This window comes from Catharus ustulatus, chromosome 29, assembly GCF_009819885.2.
Source record: "Catharus ustulatus isolate bCatUst1 chromosome 29, bCatUst1.pri.v2, whole genome shotgun sequence".
NCBI lineage: Eukaryota > Metazoa > Chordata > Aves > Passeriformes > Turdidae > Catharus > Catharus ustulatus.
This window is the reverse complement of record NC_046249.1, coordinates 1,796,353-1,819,053: the sequence shown is the minus strand read 5'-3', so window position 1 is coordinate 1,819,053 and position 22,701 is coordinate 1,796,353. Positions and strand designations below refer to the sequence as shown.

Here is a 22,701-nt window from a genome sequence, read left to right as displayed (position 1 = left end):
TGCTCCTCATCCTCATCCTGATCCTCATCCTCATCCTGATCCCAATTCCTGATCCTGATCCCCAATCCCAATCCCAACCTGCGTGGCCTTCAGCCTCAGCTGGTGAGAGTGCTCCTCATCCTCATCCTGATCCTCATCCTGATCCCAATTCCTGATCCCAATCCTGATCCCAATTCCTGATCCCAATCCCAACCTGCCTGGCCTTCAGCCTCAGCTGGTGAGGGTGCTCCTCATCCTCATCCCAATTCCTGATCCTCATCCCCAATCCCAATTCCTGATCCCAATCCCAACCTGCCTGGCCTTCAGCCTCAGCTGGTGAGGGTGTCCTTCATCCTCATCCCCATCCCAATTCCTGATCCTGATCCCCAATCCCAGTCCCAACCAGCCTGGCCTTCAACCTCAACTGGTGAGGGTGGTCCTCATCCAATCCTGATCCCAATCCTGATCCTGACCCTGATCCCAATCCTGATCCCAATCCCAACCTGCCTGGCTTTCAGCCTCAGCTGGTGAGGGTGCTCCTCATCCTCATCCCAATTCCTGATCCCAGTCCTGATCCCAATCCTGATCCCAATTCCTGACCCTGATCCTGATCCTGATCTTGATCCCAATTCCTGTCCCTGATCCCAATTCCTGTCCCTGATCCCAATTCCTGATCCCAATCCCAACCTGCGTGGCCTTCAGCCTCAGCTGGTGAGGGTGTCCCTCATCCTCATCCCAATTCCTGATCCTGATCCTGATCCCAATTCCTGATCCTGATCCTGATCCCAATTCCTGTCCCTGATCCTGATCCCAATCCCAACTTACCTGGCCTTCAGCCTCAGCTGGTGAGCCTGTCCTTCATCCTGATCCCCATCCCAATCCCAATTCCTGATCCTGATCGCAATTCCTGATCCTGATCCCAACCCCAGTCCTGATCCTGACCTTCCCTGCTGGCTCCGTGTCCCTCACCCCAATCCCAATCCCAATCCCAATCCCAATCCCGATCCCAATCCCCATCCCGACCTTCCCTGCTGTTTCTGTGTCCCTCACCCTGTGCCAGGGCAGGGGGGGCTGTGCTGGCTCTGTGCCCTGCCAGGGGGACACTGACCCCACCCTGTCCCTGTCCCTGTCCTGTGGCCATGGCTGTGTCCCTGTCCCTGTCCCTGTTCCATGGCTAACGTGTCCCTGTCCCTGTCCCGTGTTCATGGCTGACACGTCCCTGTCCCATCCCTGTCCCATGTCTGACTGTCCCATCCCTGTCCCTGTCTCATCCCTGTCCCATCCCTGTCCCTGACGCATGTTTAACTGTCCCTGTCCCATCCCTGTCCCTATCCCAGGCTGACTGTCCCTGTCCCATGTCTGACTGTCCCTGTCCCCTGTCTGACTGTCCCTGTCCCGTCCCTGTCCATGTCCCTGTCCCTGTCCCCTGTCTAACTGTCCCTCTCCCCTGTCTGACTGTCCCTGTCCCTGTCCCATCTCTGTCCCATCCCTGTCCCTGTCCCATGTCTGACTGTCCCTGTCCTGTCCCTGTCCCTGTCCTGTCCCTGTCCCATCCCTGTCCCTGTCCCTGTCTGACTGTCCCTGTCCCTGTCCCTGTCCCCTGTCTGACTGTCCCTGTCCCTGTCCCTGTCTGACTCTCCCTGTCCCCGTCTGACTGTCCCTGTCCCATCCCTGTCCCATCCCTGTCCCTGTCCCTGTCTGACTGTCCCTGTCCCTGTCCCTGTCTCTGTCCCATCCCTGTCCCTGTCCCTGTCTGACTGTCCCTGTCCCTGTCCCTGTCCCCTGTCTGACTGTCCCTGTCCCTGTCCCTGTCTGACTCTCCCTGTCCCCGTCTGACTGTCCCTGTCCCATCCCTGTCCCATCCCTGTCCCTGTCCCCTGTCTGACTGTCCCTGTCCCTGTCTGACTGTCCCTGTCCCTGTCCTGTCCCCTGTCTGACTGTCCCTGTCCCTGTCTGACTGTCCCATCCCTGTCCCCTCTCTGACTGTCCTGTCCCATGCCTGTCCCATGGCTCTGTCCCTGTCCTGTGGCCATGTCTGACCGTCCCTGTCCCTGTCCCCTGTCTGACTGTCCCTGTCCCTGTCCCATGTCTAACTGTCCCTGTCCCTGTCTGACTGTCCCATCCCTGTCCCTGTCCCCGCAGGTTCTGGTTCCGCCTGTACTGGTTTCCCCTCAAGGTTCTGTACACCACGTGTCACTGCAGCCTGCAGGCCGTGCCCAACATCCCCTTCTACTTCTTCTTCAACGCCCTGCTGCTCCTGCTCACCCTCATGAACATCTACTGGTTCCTGGTGCGTGCCCGGGGGGGCGGGGACACGCGGGGACACACGGGGACACATGGGGACAGCAGGGACAGCAGGGACAGCAGGGACACATGGGGACACAGAGAGACACAGGGACAGCAGGGACACACGGGGCTGCTGGGACACAGAGGGACCCAGGGGGACACACAGGGACACACAGGGACAGCAGGGACAGCAGGGACACTCGGGGACAGCAGGGACACGTGGGGACAGACAAGGACAGCAGGGACAGCAGGGACACATGGGGACAGCAGGGACAGCAGGGACAGCAGGTACACACAGGGACACATGGGGACAGCAGGGACACACAGGGACAGCAGGGACCCATGGGGACACACAGGGACAGCAGGGACACACGGGGACAGCAGGGACACAGAGGGACACATGGGGACAGCAGGGACACAGAGGGACACCCAGGGACAGCAGGGACACAGAGGGACACTCGGGGACAGACAGGGACACACAGGGACAGCAGGGACACACAGGGACACACAGAGACCCTACAGAGACCCTACAGAGACCCCACAGGGACACACAGGGACAGCAGGGACACAGAGGGACCCCACAGGGACCCCAAACTGGCCTTGGGGACAGCAGGCAATGTCCCCTCCCTTGGGGTCACCTCGCTGCTGGCACTGCAGCGCTGGAGGAGGATTTGGGGGATTTGGGGGCGGGGGAGCCTGGGGGGGTTCCTGTGGAATTGCGAGTGTCTGACACCCCTGGGGTGGCCGGGATGGGAGGGCTGGGATTGCAGAGAGGTGACAACGGGCTGAGAACGTCCCTGGGGACATCCCTGGGGACATCACTGTGAATGTTCCTGGGAACATTCCTGTGGAATGTTCCTGTGAATATTCCTGGGGACATCCCTGGGGACATTCCTGTGAATGTTCCTGTGAATGTTCCTGTGAAAATCCCTGGGAACATCCCAGTGAATATTCCTGTGAATATCCCAGTGAAAATCCCAGTGAACGTTCCTGTGAATATTTCTGAGAACATCTCTGGGGACATTCCTGGGAATGCTCCTGTGAATATTCCTGTGAATATTCCTGTGAATATCCCAGTGAACATCCCTGTGAATATTCCTGTGAATATCCCAGTGAACATCCCAGTGAACGTTCCTGTGAATATTCCTGTGAACATCTCTGGGAAAATCCCAGTGAACATTCCAGTGAATATTTCTGTGAAAATCCCTGGGGACATTCCTGTGAATGTTCCTGTGAAAATCCCAGTGAACTTCCCAGTGAACATCCCTGGGGACATTCCTGGGAATGCTCCTGTGAATATTCCTGTGAACATCCCAGTGAACATCCCTGTGAATATTCCTGTGAAAATCCCAGTAAATATTCCTGTGAATATTTCTGTGAACATCTCTGGGAAAATCCCAGTGAATTTTCCTGTGAATGTTCCTGTGAATATTCCAGTGAACATCCCAGTGAACATTCCTGTGAACTTCCCTGCCCTGCGGGTTTGGGGAGGGCAGGGAAGGAGGAAATCCCATGGGACAGGACAGGGCTGATCCCAGGGGACAGGACAGGGAGGATCCCATGGGACAGGGCAGATCCCATGGGACAGGAGGGATCTCAGGGGACAGGAGAGATCCCAGGGGACAGGGCAGGGCTGATCCCAGGGGACAGGACAGGACAGATCCCAGGGGACAGGGCAGGGCTGATCCCATCACCCCTGCCATGAAATCCGGGAGGGGCAGTTCCAGGAATTCTGTTCCGAGTCACAAACCCCATCCTGGGGGGGGCTGCCCCTTGCTGAAGGAAAAACAGAAAATTCCTGTTCCCCTGGGTTGGATTTCCAGGAAAACAGAAAATTCCTGTTCCCCTGGGCTGGATTTCCAGGAAAAACAGAAAATTCCTGTTCCCCTGGGTTGGATTTCCAGGAAAAACAGAAAATTCCTGTTCCCCTGGGTTGGATTTCCAGGAAAAACAAAAAATTCCTGCTCCCCTGGGTTGGATTTCCAGGAAAACAGAGAATTCCTGTTTTCCTCTCTTGCATTCCCAGCTGCTGGGGGAGCTGCCCTGCCCCAGAGGGGGGACACAGCAGGGAGAGTCCCCCTGAGCTGGGGCTGTCCCTGAGGGTCCCTGTCCCCTGTCCCCTGTCCCTGAGTGTCCCTGTCCCCTGTCCCCTGTCCCTGAGTGTCCCTGTCCCCTGTCCCCGCTCTGGGGCTGTGTCCCCCCCTCTCTGGGGCTGTCCCTGAGGTTCCCTGTCCCCTGTGTCCCCAGTACATCGTGCTGTTCGTGGCCAAGGTGCTGCTGGGGCAGGTGCAGGAGGTGAACGACGTGCGCGAGTACGACGTGGCCGAGAGCAGGAGCGCGGGGATCCGGGCCCTCAAGGAGGGGTACGTGCTCAGGGGGGACATTCCAGCCTGGAAAATCCCCAAAACTCATCCAGGCCCATCCCTGGGACACCTCCCACCATCCTTGGGCTGCCCAGCCAGGAATTCCTTCCCCAAAAAATCCCACCCAAATTCACCTTTTCCAGTTTAAATCCATTCCCCACACCCTGGAATTCCATCCCTTATCCCAAATCCTTCTCCAGGTTTCTTGGAGTCACTTTAGGATCTCAAAAAAGCTCCAAGGTTTTCCTGGAATTTTCCTTTTCCCACTTTCCTTGGACATTCCAGGGATGGAGCAGCCCCAGCTGCTCTGGGAATTCCAGCCCAGCCAGGAATTCTTTCCCAAAAAAATCCCACCGAAATTCCTATTTTCTAATTTAAATCAATTTCCCATATGCTGGAATTCCCATCCTTTATCCCAAATCCCTCTCTCAAAGCTCCTTTTGGGGTCTGGAAGCTGCTCCAAGGTTTTTCTGGATCCTTCTCCCACCTTTCCTGGGACATTCCAGAGATCCAGGGCAGCCCCAGCTGCTCTGGGAATTCCATCCCTTCCCAAAATCCCACCCCAATCCCAACCCCAACCCTGTGTCCTGGAATCCCAAATCCTCTCCTGGAGCCCCTTCAGGCTCTGCAAGCAGCTCCAAGGAATTTCTGGAATTTCCCTTCTCCAGCCTGGCCTTGAATCCTCCCAGGCAGGAATTCCTTCCCCAAATCCCACCCAGATTCCCATCCCAAATCCATTCCCTGTGTCCTGCAATCCCAATCCTTATCCCAAATCCCTCCCCAGCTCTCCTGGAGCCCCTTCAGGTCCTGGAAGGGCTCTGAGCTGTCCCTGAGCTCTGGGAGCTGTTCTGGCTCTGTCAGACTGTTCAGAGCTGGGACAGGGAAAGGGGGCAGGGAATTCTGTGGGGCTGATCCCGAGCTCTGCTCCCCCCAGGCTGCACCTCAAGAACGGCCTCGTGAAGGACAAGAGGTTGTGAGAGCTGCCAGGACCTGGCCCTGCCCAGGACCCTGCAGAGGACACTGCAAAGGACAGGCCCAAGGAGAATTCCACCCCTGACCCCTGCCAGGACCCAGCCACAGCCCTACCAGGACCTGGCTCTGCCCAGGACCCAACTACAGCCCTGGGACCCTGCAAAGGACAGGCCCAAGGAGAATTTCACCCCTGACCCAACCACAGCCCTGCCAGGACCCTGCCAGGACTCTGCAAAGGACAGGCCCAAGGAGAGCTTCACCCCTGACCCAACCACAGCCCTGCCAGGACCTGGCCCTGCCCAGGACACAGTCACAGCCCTGCCAGGACCCTGCAAAGGACAGATCCAAGGAGAACTTCACCCCGACCCCTGCCAGGACCCAACACAGCCCTGCCAGGACCTGGCTCTGCCCAGGACCCAACTACAGCCCTGCCAGGACCTGGCCCTGCCCAGGACCCTACCAGGACCCTGCAAAGGACAGGTCCAAGGAGAATTTCACCCCGACCCCTGCCAGGACCCAACCACAGCCCTGCCAGGACCTGGTCCTGCCAGGACACACCACAGCCCTACCAGGACCCAGCCACAGCCCTGCCAGGACCTGGCCCTGCCCAGAACCCTGCCAGGACCCTGCAAAGGACAGGCCCAAGGACAACTTCACCCCTGACCCAACCACAGCCCTGCCAGGACCTGACTCTGCCCAGGACACACCACAGCTCTGCCAGGACCCAACCACGTTCTGTGGTTCCCCCTGTCCCTTCCCAGCTGCTCTGTCCTGCCCTGGGGGGCCCAGATGTGCTCCAGATGTGCTCCAGATGTGCTCCAGCTGCAGAGGTGACCCTGGGGCTGTCACTGTCACCTCTGGGTCACCTCTGGGTCACCTCTGGGTCACCTCTGGGTCACCTCTGGGTCAGATCCACCCCAGGAGCTCCAGGTTTGGTTTGGTTTGTTTGGAAAACCCCGTGGAGGGTTTGGGGTGGCTGGAAAAGGATCCTGCAGGTCCCTGAACCCAGGAGTGAAGGAAAAACAGAAAATTCCTGCTCCTCCAACTGGATTTCCAGGAAAACAGAGAATTCCTTCTCTCCTGGGTTGGATTTTCAGGAAAACAGGGAATATTCCTGCTCCTTCAGTTGGATTTCCAGAAGAACAGAGAATTCCTGTTCTCCTGGATTGGATTCCCAACTGCTCCTCTCTTGGATTTCCAGAGGAACAGAGAATTCCTGTTCCTCCAGTTGGATTTCTAGAAGAACAGAGAATTCCTGTTCCCCTGGATTGGATTCCCAACTGCTCCTCTCTTGGATTTCCAGGAAAACCAGAAAATTCCTTCTTACCTGGACTGGATTTCCCGGAAAAACAGGGAATATTCCTGCTCCTCTCTTGGATTTCCAGGAAAAACAGAGAATTTCTGTTCCTCTCTTGGATTTCCAGAACACAGAATTCCTTCTCCTCTGGGTTGGATTTCCAGGAAAACCAGAAATTTCCTGCTCCTCTCTTGCATTTCCAGGCAGTTTCCCAGCTCCCTGTCCTGGGCAGCTCTGTGGGTTTGGACCCTGCTGTGTCCCCTCGTTGTCCCCTCGTTGTCCCCTCGTTGTCCCCTCGTTGTCCCCTCGTTGTCCCCTCGTTGTCCCCTCGCCGTTCAGGACATTTTTTCCAGGTGTCAGGGTGGGAATTTTTGGGATTTTCCCATTTTTGCTCCTTCCCTGTTTGTGTCTGAGCCCTGAATGGAGCTGCTGGAAATGTCCCCAAGCTGTGACAGGACTTTGTCCCCCCAGAGGAGCATCCCAGGAATCCTTGGGAATTCCGAATTCCTCGGGAATTCTTTGGGATTTGCGGGGCCGGAGCGGAGCTGGGCTGATTTTGGGGGGATAAAACTGAATTTTGTAGAGCTGGCTTTGAGCTGGGTGGGTTTGGGGGGAGGTGACATCCGTGGGGTGGTGACAGCTCTGCTGGGATGGCCTGGAAGGGACTGGGGGACCTGGGGGTTGGGGCATGGATTGGTGATTTTTGGGGCAGAAATTGGTGATTTTTGGGGCAGAAATTGGTGATTTTTGGGGCAGGAACTTGTGATTTTTGGGGCAGAAATTGATGATTTTTGGGGCAAGGACTGGTGATTTTTGGGGCAGAAATTGATGATTTTTGGGGCAAGGACTGGTGATTTTTGGGGCAGAAATTTGTGATTTTTGGGGGCAAGAACTGGTGTTTTTGGGACAGGGACTGGGGGGTTTTGGGACTGGTGATTTTTGGGGCAAGGACTGGTGATTTTGGGGGCAGAAATTTGTGATTTTTTGGGGCAAGGACTGGTGATTTTTGGAGCAGAAATTTGTGATTTTTGGGGCAAGGACTGGTGATTTTTGGGGCAGAAATTTGTGATTTTTGGGGCAGGAACTGATGATTTTTGGGGCAGGGACTGGTATTGTTTGGTACCAGTGATTTTTGGAGCTGTGCAAAGCAGGACTTGCACGGTTCGATGTGCTGGAGGTTGATGCCATTAAGAGAGAAACTTTGCACGCCGTGATTGAATTTAAAAGAAGATTTTTTTTGTGGGAGCAAGAACCGGATTTGAATTTTTGGATTTTCCATCCCCACCCCTGAACCTGCAGAGTGTGCTGGAGCCTGAGTGAGCCCCGAAAGGGTTAAAGGGTTAAAGGTTAAATGTTAAAGGGTTAAAGGGTTAAATGTTAAAGGGTTAAAGGGTTAAATGCTAAAGGGTTCAAGGGTTAAATGTTAAAGGGTTTAAGAGTTAAATGTTAAATGTTAAAGGGCTAAAGGGTTAAATGCTAAAGGGGTAAAGGGTTAAATGTTCAAGGGTTAAAGGGTTTAAGGGTTCAAGGGTTAAATGTTAAATGTTAAAGGGTTAAATGTTGATGGGTTCAAGGGTTAAATTCTAAGGGGTTCATGGGTTAAATGTTCAAGGGTTAAAGGGTAAAATGTTAAATGTTAAAGGGTTAAAGGGTTAAATGTTACAGGGTTCAAGGGTTAAATGTCAAAGGGTTCAAGGGTTAAATATTCAAGGGTTAAAGGGTAAAATGTTAAATGTTAAAGGGTTAAATGTTCAAGGGTTCAAGGGTTAAAGGGTTAAATGCTAAATGCTAAAGGGTTCATGGGTTAAATGTTAAAGGGTTAAATGTTAAATGTTAAGGGGGTAAAGGGTTAAATATTGAATGTTAAAGGGTTCAAGGGTTCAAGGGTTAAAGGGTTAAATGTTAACGGGTTCAAGGGTTAAATGTTAAATGTTAAAGGGTTAAATGTTAACGGGTTCAAGGGTTAAATTCTAAGGGGTTCATGGGTTAAATGTTAAAGGATTCAAGAGTTAAAGGGTTAAATGTTCAAGGGTTAAAGGGTTAAATGTTCAAGGGTTCAAGGGTTAAAGGGTTCAAGTGTTAAAGGGTTAAATGTTAAAGGGTTAAAGGGTTAAATGCTAAATGTTAAATGCTAAAGGGTTCATGGGTTAAATGTTAAAGGGGTAAAGGGTTAAAGGGTTAAATGTTGAATGTTCAAGGGTTCAAGGGTTAAAGGGTTAAATGCTAAAGGGTTCAAGGGTTAAAGGGTTAAATGCTAAAGGGTTCAAGGGTTAAAGGGTTAAATGTTAAATGCTAAAGGGTTAAAGGGTTAAATGCTAAAGGGTTCAAGGGTTAAATCCCGGCCACCCCGCGGTGCTGATTGAGCACCGAGCCCATCAAAGGCTCCGCTCCGTCCCCTTGTCCCCATCCCGGTTCCTTTGTCCCTATCCCGGTTCCTCTGTCCCCATCCCGGTCCCCTTTGTGCCCAGTCCGGTTCCTCTGTCCCCATCCCGGTCCCCTTTGTCCCCATCCCAGTCCCCTCTGTCCCCATCCCAGTCCCCTCTGTCCCCACCCCTGTCCCCTCTGTCCATCCCTGTCCCCTCTGTGCCGATGCTGCTCCAGCGGCTCCTCCGCAGCCTGGGCTGGGCTCTGCTCCTCCCGCTGGTTCTCCCCGAGCTGCGCCGGCCCGGGCGGTCCCTGCGGGGGCTCGGAGCCGATCCCGGCCCCAGGGCAGCGCTGCCGGTGCCCTCCGTGCTCTGGAGGATGTTCCAGCGGAGGAAGGAGCTGCCCCAGCGCGATCCCTGCCGGGTGGAGGAGCTCCACGTGCCCGGGGACATCGTGCGGGTCTTTGCGGACCGAGGTACAGCCACGGGGCGTGCGGGGCTCTGCCTGGGCCGAGCTTTGGCTCCTTGCTGAGGGTCGGAGAGGTCCCGGCGGTGCCGAGTCCCTGCGGGCTCTGGAGGGGAGGGTTTGGGGGTTTGGGAGCTCCGGGAGGGGGGGTGAGGGGGGCAGCGGTGCCAGGTCTGGGCTGGAGAGTCCTGAATCCCTCCTGAGGGGCTGGTTTGGTCCCAGTCCTGACCCCAATTCTGATCCCAGTCCTGAACCCAATCCTCCAATCCTGACCCCACTCCTGACCCCAGTCCTGATCCCAATCCTGATCCCAGTCCTGAACCCAGTCCTGATCCCAATCCTCCAGTCCTGAACCCAGTCCTGATCCCAATTCTGACCCCAATTTTGATCCTAGTCCTGATCCCAGTCCTGAACCCAGTCCTGATCCCAATCCTCCAGTCCTGAACCCAATCCTGATCCTAGTCCTGATCCCAGTCCTGATCCCAATTCTGATCCTAGTCCTGATCCCAATCCTGATCCCAATCCTGACCCCAATCCTCCAGTCCTGATCCCAGTTCTGATCCTGGTCCTGATCCCAATCCTGATCCCAATCCTGATCCCAGTCCTGATCCTAGTCCTGATCCCAGTCCTGATCCCAATTCTGACCCCAATTTTGATCCTAGTCCTGATTCCACTCCTGATCCCAATTCTGATCCTAGTCCTGAACCCAGTCCTGATCCCAATCCTCCAGTCCTGAACACAATCCTGATCCCACTGTTGATCCTAGTCCTGACCCCAATTTTGACCCCAATCCTGATCTCAATTCTGATCCCAATCCTGATCCCAATTTTGATCCCAATCCCGACTCCAGTCCTCCAATCCTGACCCCAATCTTGACCCCAATCCTGATCCCAGTCCAAATCCCAGTCCCAATTCCAGTCCTGACCCCAATCCTGATCCCAATCCCGATCCCAATCCCGATCCCAGGCTTTGGGGTGAGTGGGAATGTGGGGCAGGAACGGGATCAGCTCAGCTCGGGCAGGGATGGGATGCTCGGCCCTCGGGCTGGATCCTCCCCCCTCACCCCCTCATTGTCCCAACGCCTCTGGCTGCCCCCGGGCACATCTGGCTGCCCCCCAGGCACATCTGGCTGCCCACACAGCACATCTGGCTCTCCCCAGGCACATCTGGCTGCTCTGAGCCGTTCTCACCTCCCCGGGGAGTGTTGGATTGGTGTCCCTGAGGGCTCAAGGCACCGCAGAGCTCTTTGCTCTCGTGGTTCCAGTTTTCCTCGGCCTGGCTGAACCCGGAAATTCCCCAAATTCGCTGCTGCTCCCCCTCATTTCCCCAAACAGCCAGGACCGAGCTCAGCCCTGGAGCTGATCCTGCTCGTCCCAAGGGTTCCCAATCCTGGAGCTGATCCTGCTCATCCCAAGGGCTCCCCAAACCCTGGAGCTGATCCTGCTCATCCTGAGGGTTCCCAATCCTGGAGCTGATCCTGCTCATCCCAAGGGTTCCCAATCCTGGAGCTGATCCTGCTCATCCCAAGGGTTCCCAATCCTGGAGCTGATCCTGCTCATCCCAAGGGTTCCAAACCCCGGAGCTGATCCTGCTCATCCCAAGGATTCCCCAATCCTGGAGCTGATCCTGCTCATCCCAAGGATTCCCAATCCTGGAGCTGATCCTGCTCATCCCAAGGGTTCCCCAAACTCTGGAGCTGATCCTGCTCATCCCAAGGATTCCCAAACCTGGAGCTGATCCTGCTCATCCCAAGGGTTCCCCAAACCCCGGAGCTGATCCTGCTCATCCCAAGGGCTCCCCAAACCCTGGAGCTGATCCTGCTCATCCCAAGGATTCCCAGTCCTAGAGCTGATCCTGCTCATCCCAAGGTTTCCCAATCCTGGAGCTGATCCTGCTCATGCTGAGTGTTCCCCAAACCCTGGAGCTGATCCTGCTCATCCCAAGGGTTCCCCAAACCCCGGAGCTGACCCCGGAGCCTCCAGCCCCCCCCACCGCTGTCTCTCCTTCCTCCAGGCCGTTTCCTCCCCGAGGGAGCAGCCCCAGGCGTGGCTGTGTCTGCGGAAACTCCTGTTCTTCAACCTGTCCCGCGCTGGAGGAGGGCGAGCTCGGTGACCATGGCCCAGCTGGAGCTGCAGTTCCAGCACAGCTCCTACCAGGGCAGCCCGGGACAGCCCCTGGAGCTCCGGCTGTACCAGGTGTCCCCCCGGGGGCCGCCCCAGCCCCAGGCCGGGCCGGCGGCCGCTGCTGGAGCGCTCATTCGTGCAGCTGCACAAATCTCTGCTCTTCGACCTGGGCGCGGCGCTGAAGAGGCCGGGCGGGAGTTTGGCGTTGGTGCTGGAGATTTCGGCGAGCGGCCGCGGCGGCTGCGCCGGCGGCGACTCCTTGGTGGCCACGTCGCTGCTGGTGGTGACTCTGGGCCGGCAGTGCCGAGCTGGGCGCAGCAGGAGGAGCCCCCCGGCGCCGGCGGTGACCCCCAGCCCCCTGTGCAAACCGCAGCGTCTCTACATCAGCTTCAGCGACGTGGGCTGGGAGAACTGGATCATCGCGCCCCAGGGTTACCTGGCCAACTACTGCGGCGGGGACTGTCCCTTCCCGCTGGCGGCCGAGCTCAACAGCACCAACCACGCCGTGCTGCAGACCATGGTGCACTCGCTGGACCCCCAGGGCACCCCCCAGCCCTGCTGCGTCCCCGTGCGCCTCTCGCCCATCTCCATCCTCTACTACGACAACAGCGACAACGTGGTGCTGCGGCACTACGAGGACATGGTGGTGGATGAGTGTGGGTGCAGGTAGAGGGGTTGGGTACATGGGTGGGGGATGGATCCATGGATGGATGATGGATGGATGATGGATGGATGATGGATGGATGATGGATGATGGATGGATGATGGATGGATGATGGATGGATGGATGGATGGATGATGGATGGATGGATGATGGATGGATGATGGATGGATGGATGGATGATGGATGGATGGATGATGGATGATGGATGATGGATGGATGGATGGATGATGGATGGATGGATGGATGGATGGATGGATGATGGATGATGGATGGATGATGGATGGATGATGGATGGATGATGGATGGATGGATGGATGGATGATGGATGGATGGATGATGGATGGATGATGGATGGATGGATGGATGATGGATGGATGATGGATGGATGATGGATGGATGGATGATGGATGGATGGATGGATGGATGATGGATGGATGGATGGATGATGGATGGATGATGGATGATGGATGGATGATGGATGATGATGATGGATGATGATGGATGGATGGATGGATGGATGATGGATGGATGGATGATGGATGGATGATGGATGGATGGATGGATGATGGATGGATGGATGATGGATGATGGATGATGGATGGATGGATGGATGATGGATGGATGGATGATGGATGGATGGATGATGGATGATGGATGATGGATGATGGATGATGGATGGATGGATGGATGATGGATGGATTGTTGATGGATGATGGATGGATGATGGATGATGGATGGATGATGGATGATGGATGGATGATGGATGGATGATGGATGATGGATGGATGGATGATGGATGGATGATGGACGGATGACGGATGATGGATGATGGATGGATGATGGATGGATGGATGGATGATGGATGGATGGATGATGGATGGATGGATGGATGGATGATGGATGGATGATGGATGGATGATGGATGATGGATGGATGGATGATGGATGGATGATGGATGGATGATGGATGATGGATGGATGGATGAATGATTAATGGATCCATGGATGACTGATGGATGATGGATGGATGATGGATCCATGGATGATGGATGGATGATGGATGGATGGATGATGGATCATGGATGGATCATGGATCCATGGATGATTGATGGATTCATGGATGATGGACAGACAGACAGACAAGGTGTGTGTGTGGAATTAACCCCTCTGTGAGAAATCCCCGCTGTGTTTGGGGCGTTCGGGGGCGTCGGGGGCTCCTCTCTGCACTGGGGCTGAGCTGGCACTGAGGGAGCCCTGCTGGAGCTGGTTTAGGATTAGTTAGGATGGGATTTGGGATTTATGGGGTTATGACCAAGCCTGGTGCTCGTTTCCTTCTCTGCAGGGGACGGTGGCACCGGGCTGTGAACCCCAATTTCCCCCCTTGCTCGTGCCAGGCACCCCCAGGGCTGCAGATTTTGGGGTTTTGGTTGAACTCTGCAGATTTTGGGGTTTTGGTTGAACTCTGCAGATTTTGGGATTTTGGCTGAACTCTGCAGGTTTCTCAGGGCATAAAGGATTTTTCTGGGTGAGTCAGGGCTGGGGGGGTCCCTGGGGGCTGATCCAGCTGCAGGGGCTGGGCTGGGCTGCCCAAATCCCCTCCCCAAGAGGGGCAGAGCCAGCCTGGAGCTGCCCTGGGGCTGTGGGAGCAGATTTCAGGCTGTGCTTGGGGATGGGGGGGTTTGGGGACAGGCCTTGTGCTGGCTGGCCAAATGAACTGGAGGTTTTGCCTAAAAAAAAAAAAAAAGATTTTTGCCTAAAAATGGAGATTTTTACCTAAAAAATCCCCTGGGAGTGCCAAGGGCAGGGAATGGGGCTGAGGGAATTCAGGGGTCAGGGGCATCTCCTCCCTCCCAGTCAGTGTTAATTGATTTACCTCATTAGCAAATCAATGAACCCAGGGTGTCCCCTGAGTGTCCCTGAGTGTGGCAGCAGAGACAGAGCCCTGCACACTTTGGCTTTTTGGGGTTTTTATGGGTTCTTTTTGGGGCTCTTTTTGGTTCTTTTTGGGGTTATTTTTGGGGGTTCTTATTGGTTATTTGTTGTTTTTTGTGCTGGCAGCCCCAGACCCTTTGTGGTGTCGCTGAGCTCAGGGCAGGAGGGGCAGCAGGGACCCAAATTTGGGACAGCAGGGACCCAAATTTGGGGCAGGAGGGGCAGCAGGGACCCAAATTTGGGCCATTTCCCCTCTCTCACTCCCCTGGGCTCAGCTTTTCCCCAGGTCTAAAGCCCAGCCCAGCTCCTGAGCTCTCCCCTGAGTGAGGCTCTGCTGCCACTTTGGGGTTTTTGGGGGGAACTGAAAAGGAATCTGAGTTAGACTTGAATTTTTTCTCATTTTTGAACTGTGAACCCTTTGTGCAGCTTTGGTTTTTATTTTATTTTTTTGTTGTTTCATACTGATGTTGTCTCTGATGGAGTTTTCTCACCTCCTCCCCCGGGGAAGCACTGAGGGTTTAACCACTGGGGGTCCCTTTTTGGTGATTTTTTTTTTGTTTTAACACCCAAAATGTGGAGCTGAAGATGGAGCCTGGACTCACATTCCCAAATCCAGGCCAGTGTCCAGCAGGAACCACTGAATTCTCATTTTTCCAAGGGCAGAGGAAGAAAACCTTGCAGTGTTCTGGGTTTGTGACAGGACTTTGGTCAGGCCTAACCCCCCCCTAGGCCCAGCTTTGAGCCCCAGCCCTGAGCCTGGCAGGGCAAAGCCATTTTTGTCATTTTTGTGCTTCCAGGCTGGAAGCTTTTCCCAAATCCTGGGTGTGTGTGGGGGGGAATTCCCAGTTTTCCCAGTTCTCCCAGTTGAGTTGCTCACCCCCTCTGCTATGCACACCCCCACTTTTGTACTAGTCCTGTGTTTAAAAACAAAAAAAAAAGTAATAAACTTGAAGTTTATACAATCAGACTAAAGCTTTAATGAACGTTGCATGGTTTCCTCATTGAAACTTAGGGGCCACCTTGAATGCAAGAGCTGTTTATTCATTTTTTTTTTAAAGTTTTATTGATGACAAACAGGTTTTAAAACAAAACTGATACAAAAAAAAAAATTTAATTAATTAAAAAAAAAAAAGAAAGGAAAAAAAAAAGAGTTTGAACACCGTGCTAGCACTGATGTCTGGATTGGTAAAACTCAAAAATTGAGTTTGAGCTGCTACAAAGGAAAAAAAAACCAGCACGAAGCAGAGGCAAGCATTCCCAGCAGTGAAATAAAGGGTGAGGGGAGAGGAGGGGGTTACATTACTCATGGACAGCTTTGCACAGAGGGGTTCAGCTTAAACCTACCCAAAATTCTAAATGCACTACTCAGCCTAGCAAGGAAAAAAAAAAAAAAATGAAAAAGCCCTTCGGCAATGTGAATAAATAAAACAAGTCCATCTCACGAGGAAGGAAGGTGGCCTGTGTCTCCATTCTCTCACTGGTTTTAAATCTAAACTCTGGAGGCTTTGGATGAGAAAAGAATGGGTTTAGTGAGTTGAGTTTTTGTGGTTTTGCAGTTTGTTTTTTTTGATTTTTGTGGTTTTTGCAGTTTCTCCCCCCGCCAGGCTGGGGGTGGTTCCACGCCAGGGCAGGGATGTCCAGGAAGGAAAAGCTTTCCCCCCTCCCTGGGTGCAAAAATGGGCTTTGAGCTGTTTGAAGTACATTCACATGAGAGGTATTTTGAGTTTTTCCCCCCCAAAAAAGGACTGGAAACACTTGGAGCCCTTTGAGTGTAAAGCTTAACTCCAGCCTAAGAGCCAGGCTCAGCTCAATCTCTGCTGCTGCAATCCAGGGATCTGCTCAAAATGGGGCTGGAGGAATCAATTCCCTCTCTGAGCTGCTCCTCAGGAGGTTTTGGAAATGCAAAGTTCCCAAGGGCTGCCCTGGGATTGGCTCAGCCACAGCTCCAGCTCAGAGCCTGGCTTAGAGCCTGGCTTAGAGCCTGGCTTATCCTCCTGGCCTCAAAACTTCCCCATTTCACAAAGCAAAGTTGGGCCTAACTTTTTTTTTTTCTTTTTTTTTTTTTTTTTTCCCCTTTCCTGCACACTTTGCTCTGTCCCTCTGGTGCTCCATCCCCCAAAGCCTGACCCATCCTCCCCAAATTAAACCCAGCTCAATCTCTCAGAGGCCACCACCTTCCCCCACCTGCCTGCTTTGTCCTTTTTATCCATCCTGCTCCTTTGCACTGGGAGCCTTTTCACTTCCTGACCCAAAATAATCCCCAATTTCCACTATTCCTCCCCAAAAAAAGTGGGGACCAAAGCAGGCCTGGCTGCACCTTCCCTCCAGGGCCGAAGGGCACAGGAACCCGGCCCCTGCCAAGCACAAATTCATCTTTACAGAAAGCTGTTTGTCACAGAGTAGAGTCCAGACAGTTGCCAATTGAAGCAGACAGAAAACAACTTGGAAACCCTCCTGCTCTCACTCCCAACTGCCATCCCATGAAGGAGGAAGAGGCTGATTGCTGCAACTTGGAAATCACACTGAAAGTTTCTCAAGGATGGTGCTCGAATTTTTTTTTGTTTGAAACGTTTTTTTTTTGGGTTTTTTTTTAAAGGTTTTTTTTGGTTTTTTTAAAGTTTTTTTTTTGTAATACAAGCTTCTCAGAACAAGGATCTAAATCTCCCAGGTCCACCACTAAGAATTCAGAGACAAAACTTCTTTTAAAAATTCAGTGCTCTTTTTGAAAGAATCTCTTTTAAAACCACCTCGTTGACAATGTGGGCGACAACGATGACACCAAAATTTCAGAGCCAGTGTTGGACAACAAAACCTGCACCTCAGAGTTGAGCATTTCTGTCACCCAGACAGGGACTTGCTCTATTTTTTTTTCTTTTCTCCTTTTTCTTTCAAGATACTCTGTCCTAAAATATAAACAGCTCCTGCTAAAATATTTTTTCTACCCTCCCAACGAGCCCAACTCTGAGGTGAGGGTTTCCCTCTCCCCACCTGCTCTGAACAAAGCTTTCAGATGCCCTGCTCGCTCAAGAGAAGTATGGAATGAAGTGAAACCTGCTTTGTTTAAGGCCCTTCTCCGGAGCTGGGGGTGCTGGGGGAGCTCAGCTGAGCCCTCCTGGTGAGTTCCTGCAGCCTCCAGGGCTCGCTGTCCTCTCGCAGTCTCCGTGGCTCAGGGAGCTCCAGCAGTGGCTCTCGCGCGCTCCTCGCTCTCCTCTCTCTCCTTTCTCTCTCTCTCTCCTCTCTCCCTTGGTTGGTTTCTCTTTTCTCCTGTTGCTCTCACACAGTGGTGCTTCAGTTTTAGCAGTGGAAAACAGGTATCCATTTTATTTTATTTTTTTATTACCCAGAATAAAATGCTGATGAACTAAGCTCCACGCAAGCTTAGCTCTTCTTCCTCAACCTGGGGGGGAAAGGAGAGCTCAGTCAGGGCTTAACTAAACCAGGGTGAGATTAGGGGGGGACTTAAACCAGAGGGGACAGCTTAAACCAGAGGGGACAGCTTAGATCAGAGGGGACAGCTTAGATCAGAGGGGACAGTTTAATTTAGTGGGGGAGAGTTTAAACCAGAGGGGACAGTTTAAATTAGGGGGGACAGTTTAAAATCAGAGGGGACAGTTTAAACCAGGAGGGGACAGTTTAAATCAGAGGGGACAGTTTTAAATCAGGCAGGGACAGCTTAAACCAGAGGGGACAGGTGAGGAGGGGACAGCTTAGATGAGAGGGGATAGCTTAAACCAGAGGGGACAGTTTAAATTAGGGAGGGACAGTTTAAATCAGGAGGGGACAGTTTAATTTAGTGGGGGAGAGTTTAAATCAGAGGGGACAGTTTAAATCAGGCAGGGACAGTTTAAAGCAAAGGGGACAGTGAGGAGGGGACAGTTTAAATCAAGAGGGAACAGTTTAATTCAGTGGGGGAGAGTTTAAATCAGGGTAGGGACAGTTTAATCCAGGGAGGGAACAGTTTAAATCAAGAAGGGACAGATTAAATCAGGGAGGGGACAGTTTAAAATCAGAGGGGACAGTTTAAATCAGGCAGGGACAGTTTAAAGCAAAGGGGACAGTGAGGAAGGGACAGTTTAAATCAGAGGGGACAGTTTAAACCAGGGAGGGAACAGTTTAAATCAAGGAGGGACAGATTAAATCAGGCAGGGACAGTTTAAAACCAGGAAGGGACAGTTTAAATCAGAGGGGACAGTGAGGAGGGGACAGCTTAAACCAGAGAGGACAGCTTAGATCAGAGAGGACAGCTTAGATCAGAGGGGACAGTGAGGGGGGGACAGTTTAAAGCAGGGCAGGGACAGTTTAAACCAGGCAGGGACAGTTTAAACTAGGCAGGGACAGTTTAAATCAGAGGGGACAGTGAGATGGGGACAGTTTAAACCAGGCAGGGACAGTTCAAACCAGGGAGGGAACAGTTTAAATCAAGGAGGGACAGATTAAACCAGGCAGGGACAGTTTAAAACCAGGGAGGGACAGTTAAAATCAGGGGAGGGGACAGTTCAAACCAGGAGAGGGGACAGTTTAAACCAGGGGAGGGGACAGTTCAAACCAGGGAGGGGACAGTTTAAATCAGGGAAGGACAGTTTAAATCAGGAGAGGGGACAGTTTAAACCATGGAAGGACAGTTCAGACGAGGGGAGGGGACAGATCAAACCAGCCAGGGACAGTTTGAACCAGACAGGGACAGTTCAGACCAGGGGAGGGGACAGTTCAGACCAGGGAGGGGACAGTTCAGACCAGGGAGGGGACAGTTCAAACCAGCCAGACCCAGGTGCTCACACTCTAGTACTGTGACAGTCCCGTCACTCCACCATGTTGATAAGCTCGTTCCCCCTGGTAAGTTGAGTCCTGTGACAGAGCCACGTCAATCTGGGATTTAAACTCATCACCAAGGTAACTGTCCTGCAAGGAGAGGGGAGCCAGGCCCCAAAATCAGTGCACAGCTCGTGGGAAAGCTCAGAACAGTTGGGGTTTTTTTTTGAAATCTGCTTTTCCTGGTGCCAGGGTTGTTTGAGCTGACAGAAGTGACACCTCCCTGCATGTCCCCAGCAGGGCAGGGAGCAAACCTGGCAGCTCAGGCTCAGCAGGGAGGAGCTGCAGGTACAGGGGGCTGGGGGGGTTTTGCCTAAAAATGGAGATTTTAACCTAAAAAATCCCCTGGGGAGTGCCAAGGGGCAGGGAATGGGGCAGTGAGGGAATTCAGGGGTCAAGGGGCATCTCTCCCTCCCAGTCAGTGTTAATTGATTTATCTCATCAGCAGAATCAGTGAGCCCAGGGTGTGCCCTGAGTGTCCCTGAGTGTGGCAGCAGAGACAGAGCCCTGCACACTTTGGTCTTTATAGGGGTTTTTGGGGTTCTTTCTGGGGTTTTTTGTTATTTGTTGTTTTTTGTGCTGGCAGCTCCAGACCCTTTGTGGTGTCGCTGAGCTCGGGTCAGGAGGGGCAGCAGGGACCCAAATTTGGGGCAGGAGGGGCAGCAGGGACCCAAATCGGGGGCAGGAGGGCAGCAGGGACCCAATCTGGGGCAGGGAGGGGCAGCAGGGGACCCAAAATACTGGGCAGGAAAGGACCCAAATTTAGGGCAGGAAGGGCAGCAGGAACCCAAACCTGGGGGCAGGAGGGGGCAGCAGGGAACCAAATTTGGGGCAGGAAGGGGCAGCAAGAAACCCAAATTTAGGGCAGGAGGGCCAGCAGGAACCCAAATTTGGGGCAGAGAGAAGCAGGCAGGGACCCAAATTTTGGGCAGGTGGAGCAGCAGGGACCAAATTTGGGGCAGGAGGGGGCAGGAGGGACCCAAATTTGGGGCCAGGAGGGGCAGCAGGGGACCCAAATTTAGGACAGGAAGGGCAGCAGGAACCCACATTTGGGACAGCAGGGACCCAAATTTAGGCAGCAAGGACCCCACATTTGGGACAGAAGGGGCAAGCAGGGACCCAAACTTGGGGCCAGCAGGAACTGAAATTTGGGTAGGAGGGGCACCAGGGCCCCAAGTCTGGGCTTTCCCCCTCTCTCACTCCCACCCTCTGTGCTCAGCCTTTCCCCAGCCCTGAGCCACATCCCAACCCCCTCCCCAAAACCCCCCTCTCACCTGGGATAACTCGGGCTGGGAGAGCCCAGGCTGGCTCATCTGGGAGGGCTGGCTCATGGAGATGTAGCCCTGGGTCAGGGGGCCCTGGGAGAAGGGCTGGGACACCACATCCTGGCTGGCCTGGCTGTTGGGGAGGTTGGACTGGCTGCTGCCAGGAATCCCAATCGATTTTTCTGCCGCCCGCCGCGCCCGGCCTTGCCCTTGGGAGCCCCACGGCCTGCAGGGAAGCACAGTGATGATTGTGCACCACAAAAAAAAAAACATTTTATAAAAGGTTTGGGTGTTTCCTGGCTCCTCACCTGCAGCAGGGCCGTTGGCCTGGCCGAAGTAGCCCGGGGGAGGCATGGGGGGCATCACCAGGTTGAAGGGGATGGGAATGTTCATGGCAGTGACGTGGCTGGGGGCCAGCACTGATCATCCCAATCTGGTCGTGGGTCTGGAAGTACATGTTGGAATGGGCGGCCTGGGGAGGGAGAACAGAGGGGTTGCACATCTGGGCATTCCTGTAGCAGCTCTGGGGGTTCCAGGATCAATTCTGAGGATTTCAGGATCAATTCTCAAGCCCTGGAGATTCCAGGATCAATTCTGGGCATTCCAGGATCAATTCTGGACATTCCAGGATCAATCCTGAGGATTCAGGATCAATTCCCAGCCCTGGAGGATTCCAGGATCAATTCTCACCCTGGGGATTCCAGGATCAATTCTCAGCCCTGAGATTCCAGGATCAATTCTCAGCCCTGGGGATTCCAGGATCAATTCTGGGCATTCCAGGATCAATTCTGGGGCTTCCAGGATCAATTCTGGCATTCCAGGATCAATTCTCAGCTCTGCATCAATTCTGGACATTCCAGGATCAATTCCCAGCCCTGGAGCAGTTCTTGGGGATTCCAGAATCAATTCCCAGCCAATTCTGGGCATTTCAGGATCAATTCTGGACCTTCCAGGATCAATTCTGGGGATTTCAGGATCAATTCCCAGCCCTGGGGATTCCAGGATCAATTCTGGACATTCCAGGATCAATTCCCAGCCCTGGGGATCTCAGGATCAATTCTGGACATTCCAGGATCAATTCCCAGCCCTGGAGGATTCCAGGATCAATTCTGGAGATTCCAGGATCAATTCTGGAGATTCCAGGATCAATTCTGGACATTCCAGGATCAATTCCCAGCCCTGCAGCAGTTCCTGGGGATCTCAGGATCAATTAAATTCATCCCAAACATATCCAGTTGTTAAATTAAGTCCCGAATATTTTCAGTCCTTAAATAAATTTATCCCATTTTCACTCACTCAAATCCATCCCAAACACTTCCAGCCTCAAATTTTATCCCAATATTTTCAGTCCTTAAATTCACCCCAAACATTTTCAGCCTCAAATTCACCCCAAACATTTTCAGGCCTCAAATTCACCCCAAAAGTTTTCATACTCAACTTTATCCCAAACATTTTCAGCCTCAATTTACCCCTCTCATCTTCACTCCTCAAATTTACCCCAAACATTTTCAGCCCTCAACTTCATCCCCAAACATTTTCACTCCTCAACCCTCTCCCATTTCCCCCCACAAATTTTTCCATCGCTCCGAGTTTAACACCCTTTACCAAACCCAGAACTTGCAGCTTTCAAAGCTTTCAGGACTCTGCCAAGTGTCAGGGTGTGAGATGTGATTTGGAAGGGTGTGAGGTGTGAGCCCTGGAGCAGGGTTTGGGGGTTTTTGGGGATTTTTGGGGATTTTTTTGGGGGTTTACCTTGGCTGCTGCGGTCGTTACACGGAGCCGGGGATGATGGCCTCGCGCGCGTCGTACATGGCCGTGGTCATGAAGCGAGCTCCCTGCAGCAATCAGGGTAATTAACCTTCATTAACCTTCATTGGGGTAATTAACCACTCATCCTCATTCATTCCTGCCCAAAAAAAAACTCTCACTGCAACCCCAGGGGGAGCTGATTTGGGGTAAAGATTGTATAGGAAGTGCACGGGTCCATAGGGAAATGAGGGGAATGGAATCATGTCTAACAGAAAAAATCATAAAACTCCACAGATCACACTCAAATGAGGGAATGGATTAATTCTAACAGAAAAAAATTCATAGAACTCTACAGTTTCCATCAATGTTGGAATGGATCAACTCTAACAGAAAAAATCATAAAATTCCACAGATCACATCAATGTTGAGGGACC

General features: G+C 53.1%; 4 protein-coding genes across 8 annotated transcripts in view; 3 read left to right on the top strand and 1 right to left on the bottom strand.

Annotated features, from left to right (window-relative positions):
* The window catches only part of CERS1 (ceramide synthase 1), a 29,773-nt gene extending 24,083 nt beyond the window's left edge, over window positions 1–5,690 (top strand). Inside the window, exons 5-7 of the mRNA XM_033082155.2 lie at window positions 2,122–2,269; window positions 4,513–4,628; window positions 5,563–5,690. Coding sequence (XP_032938046.1) covers window positions 2,122–2,269; window positions 4,513–4,628; window positions 5,563–5,605 — 307 coding nt within the window. The 3' untranslated portion in view covers window positions 5,606–5,690. The remainder of the gene's footprint in view (window positions 1–2,121; window positions 2,270–4,512; window positions 4,629–5,562) is intronic.
* Window positions 5,691–5,867: 177 nt separating this feature from the next.
* LOC117008360 lies at window positions 5,868–7,823 on the top strand. Of its 5 annotated transcripts, none has more exons than XM_033082161.1 (3): window positions 5,868–6,038; window positions 6,117–6,131; window positions 6,222–7,823. In XM_033082161.1, the coding sequence occupies exon 3, from the start codon at window positions 6,401–6,403 to the stop codon at window positions 7,463–7,465; it is 1,065 nt and encodes a 354-aa protein (XP_032938052.1). In that variant the 5' UTR covers window positions 5,868–6,038; window positions 6,117–6,131; window positions 6,222–6,400; the 3' UTR covers window positions 7,466–7,823. The 5 variants fall into 5 exon arrangements, with proteins under 5 accessions (XP_032938052.1, XP_032938051.1, XP_032938050.1 ...); XM_033082160.1 differs by lacking the exons at window positions 5,868–6,038; window positions 6,117–6,131 and having other exon boundaries at window positions 6,215–6,672; window positions 6,779–7,180; window positions 7,225–7,823; XM_033082159.1 differs by lacking the exons at window positions 5,868–6,038; window positions 6,117–6,131 and having other exon boundaries at window positions 6,215–6,799; window positions 6,842–7,823.
* A 6-nt stretch (window positions 7,824–7,829) lies between these two features.
* GDF1 (growth differentiation factor 1) lies at window positions 7,830–12,574 on the top strand. Its single transcript, XM_033082178.1, is given in 4 exon segments — window positions 7,830–9,741; window positions 11,740–11,817; window positions 11,820–11,920; window positions 11,922–12,574. Coding segments are annotated over 4 exon segments (1,032 nt in total). The 5' UTR covers window positions 7,830–9,486; the 3' UTR covers window positions 12,520–12,574.
* A 2,352-nt stretch (window positions 12,575–14,926) lies between these two features.
* Window positions 14,927–22,701, bottom strand: part of UPF1 (UPF1 RNA helicase and ATPase) — a 42,586-nt gene continuing 34,811 nt past the window's right edge. The window contains 8 exon segments of the mRNA XM_033082172.2: window positions 14,927–17,841; window positions 19,221–19,343; window positions 20,528–20,691; window positions 20,694–20,744; window positions 20,827–20,929; window positions 20,931–20,982; window positions 22,264–22,289; window positions 22,291–22,353. Coding sequence (XP_032938063.1) covers window positions 19,224–19,343; window positions 20,528–20,691; window positions 20,694–20,744; window positions 20,827–20,929; window positions 20,931–20,982; window positions 22,264–22,289; window positions 22,291–22,353 — 579 coding nt within the window. The 3' untranslated portion in view covers window positions 14,927–17,841; window positions 19,221–19,223.